Genomic DNA, 23211 nt, shown 5'->3' with positions numbered 1-23211 from the left:
CTCCCATGTCTCGTATTTCACTTATGACCCTTTTGTCATTCTTGCTTCCACTCTCTCTCTCTCTCTCTCTCTCTCTCTTTCTCTCTCACTCATTCACTCTCACTCACTCGCTCTAACACACTCTTTCTCTCTCTCGCTCTCTCTCTGTCTGTCTTTCTTCAATGCCAGCTCCTCTTGGCTATGTGTCCAACTTTAAGGTCACCTCCTACACGAGCACCTCCATAGACGTAGAGTGGAGCCCCGTAGTTGGAGCCAATGAGTACAAACTCACCTGGAGCCCAGGTCAGTGCTGGCCAGTGCCTGTTCCACTCGTCTCAGTGTTGAAATGGTGAATCTTGGGCCACTGTTTGTCTAACTCTCTGTCTTACTCTGCAGACGGCACAGGGACTCAGAGCCGCTACCTGGAGCCGAGCGCGTTGACACACCACATTGATGGACTCATCCCGCAGACTGTTTACACTGTCAGCATCTCTGCCATTTACGGCAACACGGAGGGGCCAGATATGTCGCTATCGCAACACACAGGTGGTCTGATGCTGTTTAATATATTTGTGGGACAGTAGAGTATTCCAATATATTGCCAGATCAATGTGTGAATGTGTGCAATAGAAAAGAGTAGCCATCATTCCAAATGATAGAAAATGACTTACTTAACAAATGTCCTGAAAATTATATAAATGATGAAGAATAATTGCTTCTATAAGCATTTTCATTGGCACTTCGAACATTATTGACAGATCATGTGAATTGGGAACATTGGATTATACGCTTGCTCATATGCTGATATGCACTTATGTCAAGTGTTTGAGGTTAATGCAGAGTTAATATTGAAAGCTGGTCATTGTCTGTGAATGCTGGAGAACTAGATGTGTAGCTTACATCTGTCTCCTTCTCTCAACGTTGTTAGCACAGGGTCTAGTAGAGCAGAGAGACCTCTAGTTTTTGGTCAATTTAATCAATAACACAACCACGTGGAGGGAGTTGGTGTACTTGCTACAGGCAAATACTTGTTGAACTTGTAAAATGTTCTAGAAATGTCTCTTAAAACTAGTTTGCACTGTGTGTTTAAAGTGAAATGACAGGGTTCCTGCTTTTACAATATGTTCTCTCAGAAACTACTCATTAACAAACCAAAGATCTGATCAACTAATTATGCCTTGTCAAGAACAAGCAGGCCACGATTTCTTGAGGCCAAGGTCTTTACAGGCAATTCTTGCCACTCGGCAGCCATCTTGTTTACACCCCCAGGCAGCTATTTCGGGCAAACAACATCTGGCTGGGAGAGATCCGTAACTCTAGGATGGTAAAACAGACATTAAAATGACTTCACTTGAATCTGTGTTAAAATGACACAAAAGCGTGTGAACGTTTTCCACCAAATGCTCAAATAAGGCAAAAAAGACTTCATGTTTACTTTCTCATTGCGCATGCACCACATTTAATGGTGCGGTCGTTGCAGTGGAAATAAACAGAAACTTCAGGTGAGGCGAAACATCAGTTATGCCTTTTCCAGCAATGTGATTGGCTTTTTATAATACAGGGCAGGACTTCCAGTTACATCCCGCCCCCCTTGTTCCCCATTCATTTTCCTCAGTGATATGTCTCCTCCCTTATAATGTCTCTGATGAGACTATCCCCATTGTTCCTAAGGAGACGCCTCGCGTCAGCAGATGACTGGCACTGTCTGCGCTTCTCTGCTTTCTTGTCGCGGGCGGTCTCTGTCCAAACCTTAGCCTGGTGTGGTATCTGTATGTGCTGTCTTGGCTAAGGATAAAATCACCGTCATCATTTATCGCCTATACTGCTGTTCTCGACTCGTCCTGACTCAGGATGTTGCAGCTCCTCTCCTACACTGAAACTCTCATGAGCCCTTATGAAGAGCCCTAAACTAATATCCTCTCTTTCAGTCAACATCACTCTTGGTGATAGTAATGTTTTATGAAGGAAAAGAGCTCTGGTAAATAATGAAACAATGTCAACTGCTAATTCAATTGACATTGGGAAAGCTTTTCAATATACCTGAAGATCTCTGCTCATTTGTCAGTTGTTAGTAGGTGTTGCTGAGGTTCTGTCTTTTCCAGTTAGAATAGTTGGCAGGTAAACAGCTGCCCATGAATCTGGATGGGAGAAAAACAGATTCTAGATGATTTTCAGCTTGTGGCAATGTTTTTGTCAGGTGCTTGGTCAGAAGGGATTTTCAGGGGAAAAGTATGTGAATTTCAGTGAAGAATGCCATTTGTCACTTGCATTTCATGCCAGTTTCAGATATCAGATGTACATTTTGGGAATCTTGCTGGTAGAGAACATATTTGTCACATGCCAGTCACCTCTCACCGGTGATTTAAGCAATATAGCACGAGTGGGAGTGGGGTAGGTAAGGGATAATCCCACGGGTGGTGTTCGGCCGTAGCCACCCGCAACAAAAATAGATCTATTGTCAACGTCTTGGTTTGGAATTATAAGAATTTTGAATTAACGGTTATCATCAATGCGCTATAGAATATTTCATCGCGGAGTGATTTATTATTAGCTGTGAAAAGTCCCCGTTGGGTTGTTCTTGGATAATCAATGGCATGGAACGTCTCTCGTCCAATCAGAAACAGCTAAATAACGCGATAGAACCCAATTGTTTTATAATATGTTTTATGAGTGATGTTGTCTAAATAATGCTACAGGTGACAGCAATCTTACTCTCAGGGATTCTGCAGCTTCACCCACAGACTCTGAGCACATTCCACCTGTGAGGGAGGTGAAGGTGGTGGACATCGGCATCCGAACATTCAAGCTTGCCTGGAAGAGGACGCCTGGGGTTTCCAGATACAAGGTGTCCTGGAGTTCCTTTCATGGTATGCTTCAGAGACTATCAGAGACTTGCACTTTCAAAGTTTATCATATAGACAGTGTATCCGCTATGCTAATACCAGACTCAATCTCACATTTTGCTTAGTCAGTATGCTAAATTATTCCGTTCAACTCAGTTTTATTACAAAAGTCTTGAACTCTGAACTAACGATTGCATCGTCATCATCATTAACAGGAGTTGTGTTCCTTAGATATTTCATCATGGGATTAGCATTGCTATCACCATGCTTTACCTTAGTTACAGGAACCTGTTTTCAGCCCACATTCTGGGAGGGTGTCCCAGTATCCACAAAGGCTTAATGTGTCTTCCTTTTGTTAAACAATGTAGAGGACATGTATACTCTCAACTATTTAAAGACTATGATTAGTTAATTGACTGCTAAGTGAGCATGACTGGCCACCCATGTGGCAGACATAGCAGTGTGTCTCTGTGACAGTGACCCTCTGCCACCGCCTGCAGGTGGGGAGGAGAAAAGCCAGCTGGTTACTGCTTCCTCCACTTCTCTGACCATCACGGGGCTGCAGGAGAGCTCACCCTACAAGCTGCAGGTTTCGCCCATGCTGGGGGAGCGAGAGGGCAGCCCATTCATGCTCACGGCACGGACGTGTAAGTCTACCTGTCCACCTTGAGCTCTGGTGATGATAAAACTTACCTGTTCTTAATCTTGCCTGATCATAACACTCTGCTGTTGGAATGATAGAGCTAGCCTCAGTAGCTAATCATACCTATTTGAAATGTTGATATTCACTCACTGGTTTGTTATTCTGTATTCTAGTGGACATGCCCAAAGTGAATAACTTCGTCACCCTGGACATGACAGACAACAGCACCGTCCTGAACTGGACGAGTGTTGAAGGGGCATCCGGTTACCTCCTCTCCTGGAGGCACATCTCACGTAAGTCAGCCAGCCTCTGGACTCCTGCTCCAGTTCACTAATACACTTAAAAAATATGAAACTTCCAAGCGAGCGGATTTAATATTAAGAAATATCAGCAAACATATTCATCTGCCAAAAATGTATCATGACCTTGTGTTTTGCTAAGAAAAAAATTGCCAGGGAAATTCATTTTGCATGACATTTCCCTTTGAAATTAGATTGCCGTTAGAAGGTTTACTATTTTAGGATGTTCTGAATATAGTCTGACATTATCAACCACTTACTATGTGAATGTGGCAGTCTTAGGTGATTTGCCTGCTGTACACTGTAAAACTTAACAACTTAAAAGAAAATAAATTAGTTGACTTTGCAGTGAGGAATGTCAATGAGTTCCTGGTTATAGGGATTGTGGGTAAATGTGAATATGATTACTACGTCAAGAATTGATCAGTACACTTGAAGGGAAAGAAACTCTCTTAGAACAATGGTGTATGCTGTAAAAAAGAATACTCAAAAAAAGTGAGGCAACAATACTGATTTTGTGAAAGTACTCGTGTAATTGTGTAAAATTAACATTCTTTCACTGAAATAAGGAAAAGCTGCTTGACTAATTTGGTAGGTACTAATTTTCATTAATATATTTTACACAATTCTTTGAGGGACACATTCAAATGTATTAATTATATAAATATTTTTTTGAGTGTATTAACTTAATACAAACAAGACTATACATTTTCTTACTATAATTGCATGTGATAAAGTTGCCTGACATTTTTTGAGTAGTTCCAGCATATCATTCTTTAAAGTGAATATTTAGATTCGGGGGGAGATGGTTCAGCCACAACAAAACACTGAAATTGGAAACAGGCCTGCTCATGCCATGACAGCCCCAGTCCTTGCATCAGGTTTTGAATAGATGAAAAGGTCACAGTGATTGTGAGTGTGAGTGCATGGTTCGTGGATAGCCCCTTTGTGTTAGTCCGGTTTCTGCAGTAAGTGTGCCGTTTGGCCTGAAGCCATAGGCTCAGCTGATAAACTAATGAGGCTGTCCTTTCTAGGAGCATGAGGCTCCCGAGTCTCATCGGAGGAAATGTCCCACACCTCAGTCACAGCATTAATTTCCTCACTCCTGCAAACACTTCCTGACGTGCCTCATACAAAATGTGCCTTTTCAAAAGCACCGTCTTAAAATAGCTACGCTCTGTGTGCTTGCTCTGCCACGAGTGGCTTTATGATGAAGCTGAAATGTAAAATAGCAATTACCCTCTTGGTGACAGAGGACAGGTTTTACGCAAGTGACGCATACAGTAAAAATACACTGAAAAAGGAATCAACGTTGTGTCAACTTCAAGGTCATCTGTGTCGTCCCACAGAGGTAGATAGCACCACGGAGACTCTCAGCCCCGCTGTGACGTCGCATAAGATCGCAGACCTGCAGTACGGACGCACCTACGTCTTCACCATACGTCCTCTTTACGGGGAAGTTGAGGGGCCTGTCGCTACTATTCACCAACGGATAGGTAATGGTGTCCACATATATGCTCACTCTTGAGATGCATTGGTAAAATTGTCCTTTTTTGTATGGATAGTGTATAAGTGTAGTCCCTGTGCAGGTGAAGGAAATATATTAGCGTTAACAAAGCAGACATTAAACACATCATGTATTAGCTGGTGTTAGTTGTTTGGACAGAAGCATCTGCTGTAGTGTAAGTTGAGATTAAGTTCTGCTGTGTGTGTGTGGCTTGTGGGTTTGTGTGTGTGTGTGTGCATGTTTGGGCTCACAATTGTGGTTGGTGTGATGTGTCCGCAGTTGGGAAACCTCGTCTGGTTCCCCTTCACACTTTCTCTGCTACGTCGGCCCCATCCCTTGCAAACACCATCACTGCTTCCAAAACCAACAAAGGAGCCGCGTCTCGCACCACTGCCAGGAACACACGCACGCCCCTCAACAAGCTGCCCAGTCAGCCAATCACTGTTCAGAATCCAGCAACTCCTCCTCCTGGGACAGGTATTACACCTTAATGAATGGAATACCAAGGGGAATGGAGATGCCTGTTTATACATATTTTGATATATATAAATATATTTTGCGCGCAGTGTATTAAATGCTTCCCGACATTAATTGGTTGTAGGATGTGGTAAGGCCAAAGCGGACATTGTCTTCCTGGTGGATGAGTCCTGGAGCATTGGCGCCGACAACTTCGGGAAGCTGAAAGATTTCCTCTTCCGGGTCGTGACCTATTTCCCATCTATCGGACCTCGTGGCACTCAGGTAACTAACTCACTTGTAACTTATCTTAGTTATCTTTGACTGCGTTTCTAGCACAACACGAGAATCTCAGTAGTGTACGTTTGTGGCGATCATCTTCCAAAGGGTGCTGGATACTATAAGTTATTCTGCATGTCTTGCCCTCAGATTGCAGTGGTGCATTACAGTGACAATCCCAGGATAGAGTTCCATCTGAACGAGTACAAGGACCGCAACTCAGTGCTGAGAGCTCTCAGAGGAGTTCGCTATGGAGGAGGAAACACCAAAACAGGTGAACACACACACACACACACACACACACACACACGCACACACATGCATTCAGGTTCTTACGCTCCCTGTGCTTGTACTCAGGCCGAGGCATCAGCTACGTGCTGAAGGAGCTCTTCCACGAGTCGGTGGGCATGAGGCAGGAGGTGCCCCACATCCTGGTGGTCATCACGGACGGCAGAGCTCAGGACAACGTGCTGCCACCCTCCAGGATTGCACACGCCCTGGGTCAGTCCACAGTTCAGTCTCACCCAAACCCAGTTGTTTACACATGCAGGATTTCAAATGGAAGAGTTGTTGAAATTCCAATAATAATGTAGTCGTGCATTTAGGCCATGATATCCATATGTGTGCAAGAAGCAGCAGGTCCTTGTTTGCATTTTCTTTGTCATGAAAGCAGAATGGGAATTGTATGTATGAGCACTCCTCTTCATATGTCATATGTCTATTTTTACTCTAACCCTTGTTTGCATAACCTTGATGAAACTGAAAATAGTAATTCTGTTTAGCCCTGGCCTTTTCTGAGTCTTTCTGAGACTAAAAAAGCATAGACTTCGATCAGTTTTTTCAGATAAGTAAATCTGGACGTTTCTCTTGTAAATGAAAACATGATGTGGCATAGATGAAAAACAGCAGTTTTTGAAGAAGAATTCTTTACAGTACCGTAATATGTACTTTTTGATTTATTACCTCATTATAAACATGTTATAGCAATATTTTGTATTTCTATCAGATGAGTCTTATTAATCCCTTTTTATTAAACATAGGTGTCAGTGTGTTAGCCATTGGTGTGGAACGTGCTGACATAGAGGAGCTGCAGAATATGGCATCTCCCACCAACTACAAGAATGTCTTCTTTGCCAGCTCCTTCGATGACTTCCCAAACATCGAGCGGGAGTTCATCGCCAGCGTCTGCAGTGATGCTCTGATGTCTGAGTTCAAGCAGCACGATGATGAGGTATAGTTCAGATATCTGAGAAGGTGTCAATATTTTTTACAGCGTATTCAAAATGTGTTGTGGAACAAAAGGGCTGACAGAGGACTAATCAAGATTATGTTTTAGTTTCAAAGTTATCGTTGAATCAGTAGATAGCATTATGTAGGCTATGCTTGGCTTATACTGCTATGCTATGTTTGGTTTATACTGTGGCAAGAGGATCCACTATGCTGTACAAAATTCCAGAATATTTCCAGAATTTTTTTTCCACTCCATGTGGTTTATTTTTATTTATCCAAACTATCAAGGCCTATATCGTAACGCGACCTATTATCCCGCACGACCTATTATCCCGCAAGCGCTGGTACACGTTACTTAATATTGATTTCGGTGTCATCCAGGATCGCAGATTTCGGAAAACTTAAGTCCCTGCCCAAAAAGGGTATTTAAATTAGCTTTGTAGCAAAAGTGGCACATATACAGAGTATTGAAGTGTATAAGATAGTGTTGTAATACTGCGTGTACAAACCAGCCTGATACAATTAGTAGAATTTTGATTTCGCGACGTTCAGTGTAAATTCTTTTTCTTGTTGAGCTTGATTCCCAACGGCATTTTACATCAATGCGGGATAATAGGTCGTCGCCAACTTTGTTGCCATTTCGCGACTGTACAAAACAAATCGGAAAATACGTTAAGAAATGTTCATGCTGAGAGTCAAACAAGACTTTGTGCATGTTCTACACACCTGTCACTTCTGAAATATGTAAGGTTGATTCATTAAACCATATTAATATTGATAAAAACATATTTGTTAAGCGGATTTTTTGGTGGCCCGCGGGATAATAGGTCGCGTTACTATACCTATTTTGTTATATAGTTATGAGTAATGAATTCACATAAAATAACAACAGAATGTATTAAAGTTAGGTATTTAAATCATTATTCAGTGTTTTTATTGAAGGTTGTTATTAGGAGTGAGGAAAAAAATCGATTATACGATTTTTCTCGATTCTTTCTAAAACGATTCTGTCTCGATTTAGAAAAGTTCATAATCGATTTTGTAATTATCATTTTAAATGAAAATTAAAATGTTGAAATGCAAGCTGCATCGATTATTGCGTTGTTCATAGAAAGTCAAAATTGTGACAAGGAAAAGCTTATTCATCTGTTGATTTTATTTAATTATCAAACACAAAGTAGGAAGTGAATTTAGACTCTGAGTAGCAAACTCAAATGTTTTAAAAGTCGAAATGCTTTGATAATCGTTTTATCGGTTAAAAATTGATAATCAGTTTAGAATTGATAATCAGTTTAGAATCGATAATCGGTATAGAATCGATAATCGGTATAGAATCGATAATCGATTTAGAATCGATAATCGATTTAGAATCGATAATCGATTTAGAATCGAATCGTTGACCTCTGAATCGGAATCGGAATCGAATCGAATTGTGAGGTGCCAAGAGATTCCCATCCCTAGTTGTTATCAGCGTCCAAAGACTTGCACTGAGGCTTTGAAGTTTAACTTTTATCAATTTTGTAGTCAAGAGAGCATGACCATGAACCAGACACTTAAAGACAAAGACACACTCAAAATAACTCAAATTTGATTAGTTGTATAGATTTGCTGTAGTAGTCATTCACCACTATTCATGGTGTGTGCATGTTGAATGTACTAATAGTAGAGTTCATTATTTCCAGTCTGCACAACTGGACACCCCCACCAGAGACCCAGAGGCATTGGCCAAGCCTGAGGGACCCTGCCTTTCCAGCTGTGTGAAGGTTCAGTAGCTCCTCTTCATCATGCCCCCTATCGTCATCTTCATCATTGTTGTCTGCCGTTCTTCAGCTTAGCCACCCAGACCATGAGAGCCTCAGAAAGACCAACTGAATCTGGTTTTGTTTGTTTCTTTTTGCAGGGTCAGAAGGGTGAAAAGGTCAGTTAAAGTAAAATGCTGCATCTCTTTCTCTCTTTCTCTCTTCATCTCTTTCTCTCTCTATCTCTATCTCTATCTCCAACTCTAAGGCCGAATCTCGATTCTTCCCCTTGCCCCTTTTTCTTTGTCTTTGTCTTTGTCTTAACCCTAGCACTTGCAAGTGTAAGGGCCAAGGGCTGAAAACGTTCCCCTATGAAATGAGACGCCACTCGGTTTCGGGTACGTCACTTGGCGTCCCTGGATAATACAGGATGGTACATGTAAAGCACAGGTCGATGTCTTCAAACAAGTGCTGTCATTCACAGATATCAAACAGAATTCGCGGAGAAGTTATCTGTAGACATGCGTGACTGTATGAGCTATGAAACTAGCGATTTAAAAAAAGTTTCAATTATGGTTGCAAATATATATACGACTGTATAGAGCACAAAACTAGACTGTCGTAATTGTTTTGTGGACTGTACATGTAAAGCACGGATCGATGTCTCCAAAGCAAGTGCTGTCATTCACAGATATCAAACGTAATTCGTGGATAATAAAGTTATCTGTACACATGCATGGAGTCAGGCTAGTCCTAGCAAGCTACCATATAATCCTATGAAGTGGTGGCATACGCGCTAGCTGTAACCTAAAACTACTGTTTGAAAGCTTCAGTTAAGACCTACAATACTCTGCATCGTTCGTGTAGCACATTTCAGATCAAACCGAGTCATTATAAACATATAAAAAGTTGTGTAGATAGCTTTATTCATGTAAAATATTCCTCGCTTCAAGCAGCCATGTTTTTTTGAAAATCCCCGAGCTGGTTTCGCTGTGTGCTCTGGGATAGCCCTTGGAGGAGCAAGTAAGGTCTCGGATCATCTTAACTCCAAGGGCCATTAAGCCCTCAATCCAGTAGCGTGCGGTGAGCCAAAATTTCAGTGGGGCGTATGATACTTCCGTATGACCACACCCACATTTTTTTTTTTTAAGTATGTTTTAGATACATTAAAACATGTTAACTAAACGAATTATGAATACGAATTAAGAGGCTATCCTAAAGTTACTGTGCGCGCTTTGAAAGTGTCAGCAGCAACAACGTCATATGTCGGGTTAACCAGCCTATGTGCGTGCAATGGAAACACCAACAAGTGCGTCGCAAATAGGCTAAATGAATGAACAGTAGAAATAAATCACTCATATCACTCACACCCGTGGTGGTCCATACATCCCCTTGTCCTGTACACACACTTGCTCGAAGAAGTAGACATGGAAAACAAAATAATGTGTTTCTCTTTGAGCAACCACATAGCCATTTCTTCCTGTCATACCACGCTCGGGAGAAAGTTCTGGTGTACGTTTTCCCCTTATCCTTCGTTTGTTGGGCAATTTTAATGTCCGGTCTTTCAGGCACAATTTTTTTTATGGCTAGCTTTTCTTCCAATTTTAACCTCTCAAAAGGGTTTGTAATAAGAATCTCGACACTGCTCATTGTAGGTTCATCGCCACTCGCCATTTCTGCTTCTGATCTAAACACAAGAGATACAGTACTTGAGGCGAGAGCTACTGGCTGAGTAATTCGAGTTCAAACAAATATCAACGGAGTATGACCGATTGGGCGGACTACTTAGCGCCCAAATGAACTCCTATTAGCGCTGCTTGTAATTCCGAATGAAGCCTGCAGGGTTATGCCGTAAACATACGGAGGAACGCGGGCAATGAGCTGCACTGCCCGACATATTAAACTCAATTTGAATCGCCACCATCATCCAAAATGTGATGTCAACAGACCAAAAATAGTTGGAAAGCCTACATAAACTATAGATAGTGAATCTGACGATCATATTATTTAAAATAGACTTAGAGCAATTATTTACTGAGGAACTATTTTTTGGGGAGCATGCTTTTGCAAGCTGGGCTCTGCCCGACCTGCCCATATGGACGGCACGCGCCTGCCTCAATCTTATCCCTTAATCTTGATCAAATTGGGTATTGAGACACCACTAGCTCTCACATGAACGCGCAACTTCAAGGGTAAGGGGGAAGATAAGGGGCAAGGGGAAATATTGAGATTGGGCCTAACTCTTTCTATTTCTCTCTTTCTCTGTCTATCTGCCTATCTGAAATCACAATGAATTTAATTTAATTATTTAAATTCAGAAGATAGAAACTTTTTTATTGTGCTTCTCTTTTTTCTTTTTATTCCAAACTTTTTTTTTGCATTTCTTCTAATCTGTTCATCCTTTGTGCAGGGAGATGGCTCTGGTCTTGGTGGACTGGTACGTCAAACTTCATAATTTGCTCAGTCCGTTAACTCATTGATGGTTCCCTGATTCAATCTTCCATTCATTCCGATGAAAGGGCCCCTACAGACTTGCTTATACTGAGCTCATTTTCTGACTTCATTTGCACAGAGATTGAAGCAGGTGTCCGGAGAGTACGACCCCTTCAATCTCAATGTCAAGGGGGAGAAGGGAGAGAGGGTAAGCGAACAAAACCCGTAGGGTGTGGAGACCTACCACTCCACAACCCACTTAACCCAGTGATTCCGTATTCAGTACTTATTTGCTACACATTGAGCTAATTGCTGTTCAAATTAATTCTGTGTTTGATTAACCCAGGTAATTAGTGTGTCATTTTGACAGCTCGGTCCTCATTTGTTACAGGATGAAGGGATTTAAAAGAGTCATTAGTGTGTGCGGCATCTATTGTTGTCCTTTGCTCTGTTTGTTATTTGTTCTTTTTTTTCCAAGTCTGTCGCCCCGCTGAGAACCATGAAAGGCACTGCCTTTATCAAAGTCAGAGAGCGGCAGCCTCTAAGGGGACGGGTGACAGGCCCCCCTAATGAGTGCACACATGGTGTTGGCTTTCGTCTTGGAAAGCTGATAGCATTATCTCCTTCTTACAAAGCCTCTGTGTGTTGTGGCTCAAGAGATGTGGCACGTGTGAAAAAAAAAAAAACACAATCTGGTCAGACTTTTGACCCATTTGTCTAATTTTTGGCTTTAGTCTTGGTGTTTTGCTGAGTCTGCACATTTTTGTACAGGGTCCTCCTTCAACAGATGGTGTTCCTGGGTTGCCGGGTCGACCAGGAAGGACTGGACCTCCTGGTTCGGCTGGGCTGAGGGTAAAATACTGACCAGCATACACCAGCAGCTGTCTGCACAGTCATTGTGTTCACGCCATTTGTCATGTATTTATATATTTATTAACTGTTAGAGTCAAGTACTGAGTCAATTTTATCACCAAATCCCATCGAGTAGGAATGCTGTCTGCTTGTAAAATTGCAACGTCTGCTTGAAAGATTGAGTGATATTCCTAATTTCTGTGTTGTTTTCAGGGTCCATCTGGAGTCCCTGGTGACATTGTAAGGAAACACCCCCATTTACTAAGTATCCTCATTTAAATTCTGACACACATTATGATTATCCATGTTACACATCCCCATTTACCATGCAAGCAGAGCTCTGATTGCAGGTTAATTATGCATGGCCTGCACACTTCCTGTAGGAGCGAGCTAGTCTGTGTCATAATTAGCCATTCATTCACCCCACTCACTCATTCATTCAGTAAACTTAATTGGTGTGTTCACCTCATAGGGACCTTCTGGTATACCGGGACAAAAGGGCCAAAGGGGAGAGAGAGTAAGTTCAGCCAAGCGTGCCATTACTCATGCCTACATGTGTTGTGTATTTAATTACGTATGATTCTTCACATACATGGCAGCAGTGACTGTTGTCCTGTGTTTGACCCGTGTAGATCTCTTGTGACTCAGCGTCTTGATGTACTGGGCGGTGGGGGTTGTTTTCGCAGGGAGAGCCGGGGTACGTGGTCGGAAGCCTGGATGCGGCGCCTGGGCGTAAAGGAGAACCCGGATCCTCTGCAAGTAGCTCATGCTGCCTATAGACATAAAAGATGAATGAATGAGTTTACATTAAATATGACTGGAGCACTCGATATGTGTTCTGACTCGATATGATGTTCAGCCATTCTGATTTAACTTTAACGGTATTTGGGGAGATACTGAAGAACAACTGGTTCAGGTTGTTGTCAGTGTATGAAATATTAACTTTTACCACCTAAATTTGGCATCCAAGTCAGTGTGTGATCATATTAGGCCTTGGATAACTAGCTCAGCTGTGAATACCACATCCAATAAATAATTTATCTTATTTGACCATCCTATTTGTTTGCTACTGTCTACCCACTGGTCTTGTAAAACATGCCTTCTATCTCGCACAGGGCCCCCAGGGTCCTCCAGGAGTATCAGGGGTATCTGGGCCCCCAGGCCTCCCAGGCCAGTCTGGTCCTCCAGGGGCTCCAGGAGCTTCGGTCAAAGTAAGGGAGAAATATCAGTGCATCTAAAGCTCAGATCTGAGCTAGAGCTACTCAGACAGGTGTTGATATGCATTTTCTTTCTGGCTGTTTCAGGGGGACACAGGAGTAGCAGGTCTTAAAGTAAGAGACTGCTGATATTTTCTCTATTCATTAATACTTGCCCCTTTTCTATATTAATATGGCTGGGCTGAGGGTTCTGCGTTTCACTGAGTTCATACTGAGTTCCACTTTCACACTGAACAAAATTGAACTGAACTCTCAAATTCTTAGTGAATGATAAAATAATTTTACAGTGTCTTTTTACAATGTCATACCAACTAACATGCCTCACATATAATACTGACACTTTGTGTCCTTGTCAGGGACTGCGGGGGAAACCTGGACCAAAAGGAGACAAAGGAGATGGCGGCTCTGATGTAAGCAGTCTTATCAGGCCACTGTAGCATGTAAACCCTATATCACTGGGACAGCACCACATTTATCCCACATATACAGGATTTAACATACTTAGTGCTGCAGAGTGAAAATGGCAGCTATGCTTGAAGGAATGTGTGGCTGTATAGAGTCAGAATTCTACATGACATGACTTCATTTCATACTACTGCTAACATTTTAATTTGATGTCCTATTTTTCTACCCTCTAAGGGTCAGACGGGTCTACCTGGTCCGATTGGGGTGGATGGAATCCCCGGGTCTCCTGGACAGAAAGGAGTTAAGGTGCTCCATGCAGTTATTTTAATGAATAAGCAATGACATGCCAATTATGAGTGATCATTATAATTAATGATCATGGTTTTCCTTTAGGGAGAAGAAGGCATTGGAATTCAGGGTGTGCAGGGACCAAAGGGCACTCAAGGGGAAAAGGTACACGTTCTCTCGGGTAGAACCGATTCCAAAAAGTTATCCATGCTTTAAAACTTGGTAGGAACTAGATAGAGCTAATGAAAGTGAACCTATTGATATTCTGAGCACTTCTACGACAGCTTTTGATATAATGCCTGTGTCATCTCTTAGGGAGAATTTGGTCCATCTGGTCCTGTGGGTTCAAAGGTAAGTTGATTGTAGAAAGCTTACAAGCTGTAGCTCATAGCTTTTCAGTGAATACTTAAATTCTTATCTTTCATGTCTTTCCCAGGGTGAGCCCGGAAATCAAGGGATCCAGGGAGTCATTGGTCCACGGGTATGGTGGGGCTATGATTTTCTTTGCAAGGCATTGTATACAGTACATTGTATACCAATTCCCTGTTTCTGTCAAATACTACCATGAGTTGTATGGATAATTGGTATGCCTCATAGGACATGATATAGCTCGGTAATGTTTACATTGTAGATATTTAAGTTCATCTTGTCCCTCTTTGACTTCATAGTCGGGAGGACTCACATTTAATCTTTTTTTGTCCATAAATAGGGGAAGAGGGGCTTGAAAGGAGACGGGGGAGAGAAGGTAAGATAATCCCACACACCTCTGCATGTCTCTGTGTGCTTCTTTTCTTATTCAAGTACAAAGGCCTGTGCTCCCATATGCATATAGAAATCAGCCGTAAAAGAAATCCATTTGTTTCAGAAGCGTACGGCGGTACCGGTCCATCCTTTGTGGGTGTGGATAGATAGATGGATATAATTAGTAAACGGATCTGTACCCTTCAGCTGCCGTGGGCTTTCTCTTCACGCGGCTCTCTCCAGTGCGGGTGTCCGCTGTCTGCATCATTAGTGTGTTATGAAGGGAATTGATGGGAATCAGTAGATGCGCAGAGAACAGTGGGAATTGATAGGCTGGTTGAGCTTAGCCTTGGAGTAAAAATAACCCAAAGTTGATTGGAAGGCTGGAGGGGGAGAAAGATGGTATGTCTCGTTAAGAACAGATAGAACAAAAGTAGTGTTGGCCACCGGTTTGGAGTTTTTCATCCCGGTTTCCCCCAATAGGTTTTGTATAATAGCCAGCGCTGGGTATTGTTAGCAGAGTCACTTGTCCGTTGCTCATCAGTAGTGCTTAGCAGAAGCCACATCTCCATGTCAAATACTCCAGGGTGACTTGGCAGGAAACCAATGAAGTGAAGCTCAGCTTACAGCTTTCAAGTCAATGACTGATTCAGTATTACTGATCATGCTGGAGAGGTACTGACAGCACTTGGAGTATTGCTGGTGATAGCACTGATATGTTGCGGCGTGGATTATGACATGCTTAACACATTGCGGCTTTTGCTCACTCACTATTTGTAAGACTATGTTTGTCTGTCATGTGAGTCTGTTTTCCTGTCATGTTAATTAGTGTTTTCTCTAAACAACATGTTATTTTCTCCAGGGCGAACGAGGGGAAATGGGGCCTGTCGGACCTCAAGGCATCCAAGTAAGTAACAGTGAATGTTTCACACGCAAAGCCCAGTCTACCACACTCCATAGTAAAATGGGCACTGATTTCAAAGCAGACTAACAAAGTATGATATACATTGAAGACATAAATGCCAGCGTTCTCTATTTCACACTCACACTCGCTCACACTCACACTCTTTTACACATACTTCCACGCTTAGTTCAGTAGCCTTCAACTTTCTGTCTTGCTTTTATAGATGTGTGATTAAAACTGTGGGTTATTAAAGCAGACAGTGGGCGGGTGAGTCCCCAGGGAAATTAAGGGCTCTGATTAGTGCAGGGGAGGCTGCCTCCACCTCCATTGCTGACCAGCCATGGATTTTAGCCCCAGGTTGAGGCTGATACCTGTCTCTGTAGATCCTTATTAATTAAAAAACATGAAAAAACTCACCTTTCAAAGTCCGTAATTCACTTACTAGTAGGATTAAAGAGATGAGGCTGCTCTACTGGGCTTATGTTCCCGCTAGAGGACCTATGGTAAATATTTCACTTTAACTTTCCCACTCTGCGCTCGTTCAAAAGGTTTAATGAGATGTGTGAGAAAGAGTGTCATGGTTGATTAGCATGATCATTAACAGTCATTACCCACCGATGTCTAAAATAGGGTGTGAAAGTTAGAATGAGAGGCATTGACAGGGGGCTGGTTTGCTTTGTATGAGTGGACTGGAGATAAATTAAGCTGATGTGGATAGAATACACTGAGCACAAATAGAAACTCAACATGTGGAGTTGAGATCCTTTTGTTTCATGAACAGAAATTAAAGTTCTACCAGAAAGACTCCAGGGGCAGGCAGGAGTGAAATTAAACAATTGTAATCCTTTATGGGATTATAGAGGTCACAAGAGAACAATTCAGTGCATTTACATTTACATTTAGTCATTTCACAGACACTTTTGTCCAAAGCGATGTAGAAGGGAGAAACAATCAAGCTAAGAGCAATAAAAACCTGTTGTAACAATAAATACTACTTTACATAGGAAATAGAAAACTACATAGAAAGAAAAAAGAAGTGTGGGACTGTAACTTCTGAAGTGCAGGTTAAGCATTAGTCCAGGTGCCAGTTAGGAAGGGAGGTGCTCTCTGAAGAGTGGGTCTTCAAGAGCTTCTTGACGGTAAAGAGGGACGCCCCTGCTCTGGTAGTACTAGGCAGTTCGTTCCACCAACATGGAACTTCAAATGAGAATAGTCTGGATTGTCGTAGAAATGGTTATAAAGTCTCTGGTGTAGGCCCTGTCCTCGATCCAGGTCTTTGAGTAACAGCACTGGTGCGTAAGTTAAGTCCTTTTGAAGACAGGTGAACACCAGTGTTGTTACATATATATTACATATATAATAAATATATTTCAAACTGTGTCTGTTCTCTTTTAGGGCTTGCAAGGACAATTTGGATCCAAAGGTGATGAGGTACGGTGAAGTGATTTTTGCAGATACTATAAATTCGGTTACTTTGTCAACAGTGACTAGTCAGACGAGTGGTCATTTGCATCTGTGTCTGTAGCACTGGCTATGTTGTTCTGTGTGCATAGCTTAACATGTCATTGATTCCTTATGAAGGGACGACAAGGACCTGCTGGTGACCCAGCTAAAGGGGTGAGATATACATTCAGGGTAATATAGGATCATTTGAAACAGTTCCTTTCATTTCTCTTCTTTTCTGACTGCATTCATGTCTTCCTCAAACAGATTCTTGGGCCTACAGGGAAAAAGGGTGTACGGGTAAGTGGCTCAATGGGCTTCTATAGTATTCCACTGGTGACGCACAATTCTCTCAATTCCCTCAAATAATTACACAGCACCAAATGCTCTCTTTGTTAGCAATGGAGTAATAACAGCATGTGTTACATCCCTGGGGACAAAAGGAATCTATTTTAGTGTAATTAGGCCCTATTCATTCATCATGCGTGTTTTAAGAACAGTCTATGGTAATGTGCCCCATACCTTATGCCATTGTTCTAACAGTCTACCAGTGTGGTCATTTCACATTCATATCATGGCGGTCATGTAAAACTTAAGTTGTGACTTGATCTCCTTGTGAAATGCCTGTTCTTGTGATGGGCCTGACAGGGTGACCTTGGGCCTGTGGGGCCTCCTGGACTGCAGGGCGTAAAGGGAGAGCAAGGAGACAAAGGACAAAAGGTGCGCTCCCTTTTATATTAAATATATTTAATGTACAGCGGGTCTGTTAACTCTAATAGCATACTTTACAGTAATCAGTTTTTCATGGATTGGTTGGTCTATTGCACCATATCAGACATGAGCTAATACTTTGTTGTCTGTCTTGGGGTTTGTTGTTGGTCTTTTCTGAATATCGTCTTGGCTGTGGATGTACGCAGGGTAGCCCTGGCTTTGGCATCCCAGGACAGCCGGGTCCAAAAGGGGACACAGGAGAGAGGGTGAGTTGTTGGACTCTGGAAACTGCTGAAGCAATGACTGAAACCTCTTTGCCTTAAATATATTGTTTTAATGCCCCATTGATTTACACAGGGTAATGTTGGACTGTCTGGAAAACCAGGAGTCAAGGTAAGTGAATCAGGGTCCTTCATAGTTCACACACAAAGGGGACCATCCTATTCCCTCCTGTTTGATTTTAGCCCTGTTGCTACCTACTGAAAGGAAGCTTTACTTTTCTCTCCCAGGGCAATGATGGCTCTATGGGGGAGAAAGGCACCATTGGATTCCCTGGCAACCCTGGAGCCCCTGGACTAAGAGGTAAAGATGTAAGTAAGATCCGAAGGGCTGTTGTTACTATGGTACTCTTCCATGCGCACGTCAGAGGGAAGAAACGAAGAGTGGATATGACTTAAGCTGAAGGACCCCTCGGTCTTTGGACACAAATAATGTTTCTTTTACATTTTAGGGTGAATCAGGGCCTAAAGGTGATGAAGGACTTAAAGTAAGTTGAAAATCAGACCCTGGCATATGCACATACACACACACACACACACACTCACACACTCTCTCTTTGTCACATAGGACATGCACTCACTCAGACACAGGCACAAACTCACATGTCCTCAGATGAAACTGAACTGACTAAAACCTTTGAAGGTCATGTGCACATTGATGTGTAATTTACAGTGGGTAAAAGGATCTAGGAAATGATTGTATAGTGTTTGTTATCATCAGAACAACGCCAATTAATACATGTTATTAAAGGCAGATTTTGAATATAATTATCAGAGCAAATCACTCTTCCTTACCCCCTAATCTCTCTAAGCTCCCCACCTGTTGCACCGCCCACATACCATGTAACATGAGTGAACCCTATCTCTCCTCCACTCCCAAATAATTTACTTCAAGGAAATAACGTGAGCCCGAGAGCCCTCTGTGCGAGTAAACAAAGTTGGCCTGATTGTCTTATTGTGTTTGATGGATGTGTCTTCCTGCAGGGTGACCCAGGAGCTACGGGGGAACCAGGGGAGAGGGGCCTGAGGGTAAGGACGCACCTCCTTACAGTGTTAAAAGAAATGTTCTCACAGAGCGTGGATACATAGATGGTGCTACTTCAGATCAGTATTCAGAGTTTGTAGGGTTTAAAAAAAAAAAATATACATATATCTGGCCATCTTAAGCAATGCAATGCAGTGAGGGATTCAAGTCACAGCCTATGGGTGTTAAGTATTGTTCTGCTACATACCAAGTTACCGTAGCGTCTGCTAAGTCTGGGTCTTGTTCTTGATAGACACCAAGATACCCAGGTTCATTAGGACCCTGTTTGGCCTTGTTAGGGAGGAATGTATGCTCTTGATAAAATAACTATTGTTACTACAATGATCTTCAACTCTGGCTTGTTTGTGTGGCTTCAGTGGGTCTGTTTGCATATATAGTAGGCTCAGAGGGTCAAAGGGTAGTATCTCACCACTCCAAAATGACTCCCAGCTCCCCCAAGCCATTACTCGGTCCACTCTGACAATCTTTCAAACTGTCCCTCCATGAGCGTAAACATAGTAGTTCAAACATGAGGTCTTCCTGTTATCCATCCACTAACCCTGCTGTTAAGTTCCTGTTCCTGTCTTTCCACTCTGTTAATGTAGGGCCCACTTGGTCTGCCTGGGCGGCCAGGAGATCCATCAGAAAAGGGAGAGATGGGAAAGATCGGCCTGCCGGTAAGTAATTCATATTTCACATTAACCCCCCCCCCCCACACACACACACACACACACACACACACACACACACACACACACACACACACACCACAGTACACTGCATCGATTCAAGGAGCTACACTTTATGACTGCACAAATCAGTGTAGCGAATGTGGTCCAGCTGCAGCAAGCCCAGTTGCATGTCTAATGCTCTCCCATCGTACTAAGATGAGTTTGTAGTCATTAAGTATTGATGCGTTTCAGGGCCTAGAGGGACTCAAAGGTGAACCAGGAGAGACGGTATGCCTCACTTATATCTTTCTGCACTGCACAGCCTACACTTTCTCCCCTTACACATTTGCAATAAGTCCTAATAAGGATCATGGGAAATGTGTTTTTTTAATGAGTCTGTCCGAGCTCAAAGCAGGACACGATGAGAATCAATGGAAGGTTAGAAGTGGATACTTAATCGTAAAACTGAAGTATTTCAATGGACTCGTGTAGGTCTATTTAACTTGCAAGCAGGAGTATTGCCACGGGGATAAGAAGGCATGATGCTCTGTTGTTGCTGGTCTAATGTTTGATTTCTTCTTCATTGATGTTTTATATCTATTTCATGGCACAGGGGAAGCCGGGACCACCTGGGTCTATTCACGTGAGTTAGGAAGATTAGTAACTTTAAATCTGATCAAACGTTCCTTGCCAATCCAAACTCTGTCCCAATGAAAGTGGTGATATTTTTGTTTGCTCTATAGGCGACCTCATCTGGTGACAACATCCTGGCAAGAGTCATTAAGGTGACACTAATATATGAAAAATTACATTCAAGATTAATTGTATTGAATGCCATACATGGTATCTGATCTATATATGTATGTGTGTGTGTGTGTGTGTGTGTGTGTGTGTGTGTGTGTGTGTGTGTGTGTGTGTGTGTGTGTGATTATCAGGGAGAGCCTGGAGAACAAGGTGTACCTGGCCTAAGAGGTCAAATTGGACCAATGGTAAAACTCTCAGTTTCTACCTCTACAGTTTCATTTATTCTGTTGCCGTCACTCTGGTCTTAGATATCCTTCATTCCCCCTCTCTGAAAAACACATCAGTTATCTTTTGTCTCTCACTCATCGTCTATATCTCCATCTCTTCAGGGCCCTGAAGGAAAACCTGGCCCCCCTGGCAAATCAGTGGTATGTGTATTTAGTCCAACTGGGGGCCCATTGATTACCTTTGTGAACTCAAGTAAAGGCATTAATACAAAATGTTACAATTTAAATTTACAATGTATTTCCATCAATATCAGATTCATGGTGGCCTTTAAAATGGCTGCATACTCTCTTCACAGGGTGGGTCAGGCACTGGAACAGATGGGCTGGATGGGTTACCGGGCACACCAGGATCCAAGGTGCACACACACACACACACACACACACACACACAGACACACACACACACACACACACACATATACACAAACACGCACACACACACATGCAAATGACTGGTTTGCACTAAGACTGCTAGATTCTTATTTTTTGCTCCAGGGGCTGCATGGATAAGTGAAAAAGGAGCTGAAAACCTTAGTTAGCTTCACACTGTTAAATATTCCACCTCCAACCTTGCTGTTTTGATACCTCCCCCCCCCTCAGGGTGAAGCAGGGAAAAAAGGAGAGCCTGGACCGGTGAGCTCACTCACACCTCCACACATCAACCCTCACATCTGCCCCTCTGCATGTCATAAACACTGATGATTCATACACGCCACACTCGCATCCCTGCATGTGTGTAGCGCAGCGGATAAGTAGAGTTTGTTTTCTGCTCTGTGAAAAAGGTGTCCGCCTTGGCCAGGAAGAATTGCTCACAGCTCGCACAATATCGACTCCCTCTCATTACTCACATCCGAAGGGGAGTGCATTAACAAGGGTTTTTTTTTTGCATCTGATTGGAGCGCTGCCATTTTGGTCCTGAAACAGTATAGTAGCTGTCTTCAGCTGTCAAAATAGTGCTTTACTGGCCGTCATAGCACAGATGTGTTGGCAAATGATATGGTGATGGCTTTCATTTACATGTACAGTACATATGCCTGCATATAACAGATGTGGGCCTGTCCAATGTGGGTGGGAGGGTTAATGGTGGGCTTGGGAGTGTGTGTTCGCCCTTACATTTAACGTGTCTTTGTGTGAGGAGAGGGGAGAGAAAGGTGACGTCGGACGAGTTGGAATTGCTGGGATGCCCGGACTTCCTGGGACTCCTGTGAGTGTGAATGCCATCACATTTCTTCACCCTCAAGTACCAGAAAAAATAACTGTGAACCTAACCTTGACTCTCCAAAAAAGAGACATAATCTACCCTATGATAAATGTATTCTTTCTTTTATCCCCTCCATTTTCCTGTTTTTCTCTCTTTCTCCACATATTCTCTCCACGCAGGGCAGACCAGGCATCGATGGAAAGCGGGGCATTGCAGGAAAAGATGTGAGTTCTCCACTGCTGGTACCCTATTCTTCATTGGCACATGTGGTAATATGGTCCTAAGAGAACCTTTCCTAACGGACACTCTGCTCATGTCCCCTCACTTCAGGGTGAACAGGGACCAGGAGGGGATGATGGGAAGAAGGTATGTGCAGCCAGTTAGGAGCTGTCTTGGCTAGCATGCCACATAACCTCATATGCTCCAGTACTGCAAAGCATTTAACCACAATTCATGTCTATCGCATAGACACATAATATACAATGCACAGAAATTATGCATCTTCAGCTGTACTAGCTGTGCGTGACTAAGTAGTGTGTAGTTACCAGTGTGTGAAGGGGTACTGTGTTTCACTGTACTAGCTGTGCGTGACTAAGTAGTGTGTAGTTACCAGTGTGTGAAGGGGTACTGTGTTTCACTGTACTAGCTGTGCGTGACTAAGTAGTGTGTAGTTACCAGTGTGTGAAGGGGTACTGTGTTTCACTGTACTAGCTGTGTGTGACTAAGTAGTGTGTAGTTACCAGTGTGTGAAGGGGTACTGTGTTTCACTGTCTTCTGTGTTTGTAGGGTGACAAGGGTGAATCTGGTGCTGAGGTAAGACTGTGTGCCATGTCTGCATGCCTAACATGTATATACTGTAAGTGTGGCCGGGATTGTCCCAGCCTTTGCTGATGCTGCTGTACTGCCCGTGCTCTGCTCAGGGTCCTGTAGGAGGCAAGGGAGACCCAGGGCCTCCAGGACCACCGGTCATCATCAAAGTTTCAGACGATGTAAGTCCACCCCCATCTCGCATTGTCTGTCCTAACACACACACACAG

At 42.8% G+C, this 23211-nt stretch overlaps 1 protein-coding gene across 1 annotated transcript in view; it reads left to right on the top strand.

Annotated features, from left to right (window-relative positions):
- col7a1l (collagen type VII alpha 1-like) overlaps positions 1 to 23211 on the top strand; it is a gene marked incomplete at both ends in the record, with an annotated part of 63688 nt that overhangs the window by 19156 nt on the left and 21321 nt on the right. Inside the window, 42 exon segments of the mRNA XM_080851694.1 lie at positions 169 to 283; positions 285 to 286; positions 376 to 525; positions 2676 to 2846; positions 3323 to 3469; positions 3639 to 3758; positions 5114 to 5260; positions 5551 to 5748; positions 5873 to 6012; positions 6157 to 6280; positions 6364 to 6507; positions 7047 to 7237; positions 8919 to 8999; positions 11386 to 11412; positions 11548 to 11616; positions 12180 to 12260; positions 12474 to 12500; positions 12733 to 12777; positions 12947 to 13015; positions 13376 to 13471; positions 13834 to 13887; positions 14117 to 14188; positions 14276 to 14335; positions 14486 to 14521; positions 14607 to 14651; positions 14880 to 14915; positions 15774 to 15818; positions 17397 to 17432; positions 17526 to 17558; positions 17907 to 17978; positions 18176 to 18235; positions 18327 to 18362; positions 18479 to 18559; positions 19232 to 19276; positions 19877 to 19948; positions 21270 to 21329; positions 21574 to 21606; positions 22112 to 22177; positions 22354 to 22398; positions 22505 to 22540; positions 22961 to 22987; positions 23095 to 23163. Coding sequence (XP_080707820.1) covers positions 169 to 283; positions 285 to 286; positions 376 to 525; positions 2676 to 2846; positions 3323 to 3469; positions 3639 to 3758; positions 5114 to 5260; positions 5551 to 5748; positions 5873 to 6012; positions 6157 to 6280; positions 6364 to 6507; positions 7047 to 7237; positions 8919 to 8999; positions 11386 to 11412; positions 11548 to 11616; positions 12180 to 12260; positions 12474 to 12500; positions 12733 to 12777; positions 12947 to 13015; positions 13376 to 13471; positions 13834 to 13887; positions 14117 to 14188; positions 14276 to 14335; positions 14486 to 14521; positions 14607 to 14651; positions 14880 to 14915; positions 15774 to 15818; positions 17397 to 17432; positions 17526 to 17558; positions 17907 to 17978; positions 18176 to 18235; positions 18327 to 18362; positions 18479 to 18559; positions 19232 to 19276; positions 19877 to 19948; positions 21270 to 21329; positions 21574 to 21606; positions 22112 to 22177; positions 22354 to 22398; positions 22505 to 22540; positions 22961 to 22987; positions 23095 to 23163 — 3263 coding nt within the window.

The sequence above is a fragment of the Sprattus sprattus genome (assembly GCF_963457725.1).
Source record: "Sprattus sprattus genome assembly, chromosome: 14".
Lineage (NCBI taxonomy): Eukaryota > Metazoa > Chordata > Actinopteri > Clupeiformes > Clupeidae > Sprattus > Sprattus sprattus.
This window is presented reverse-complemented; position numbering and strand designations above follow the sequence as displayed.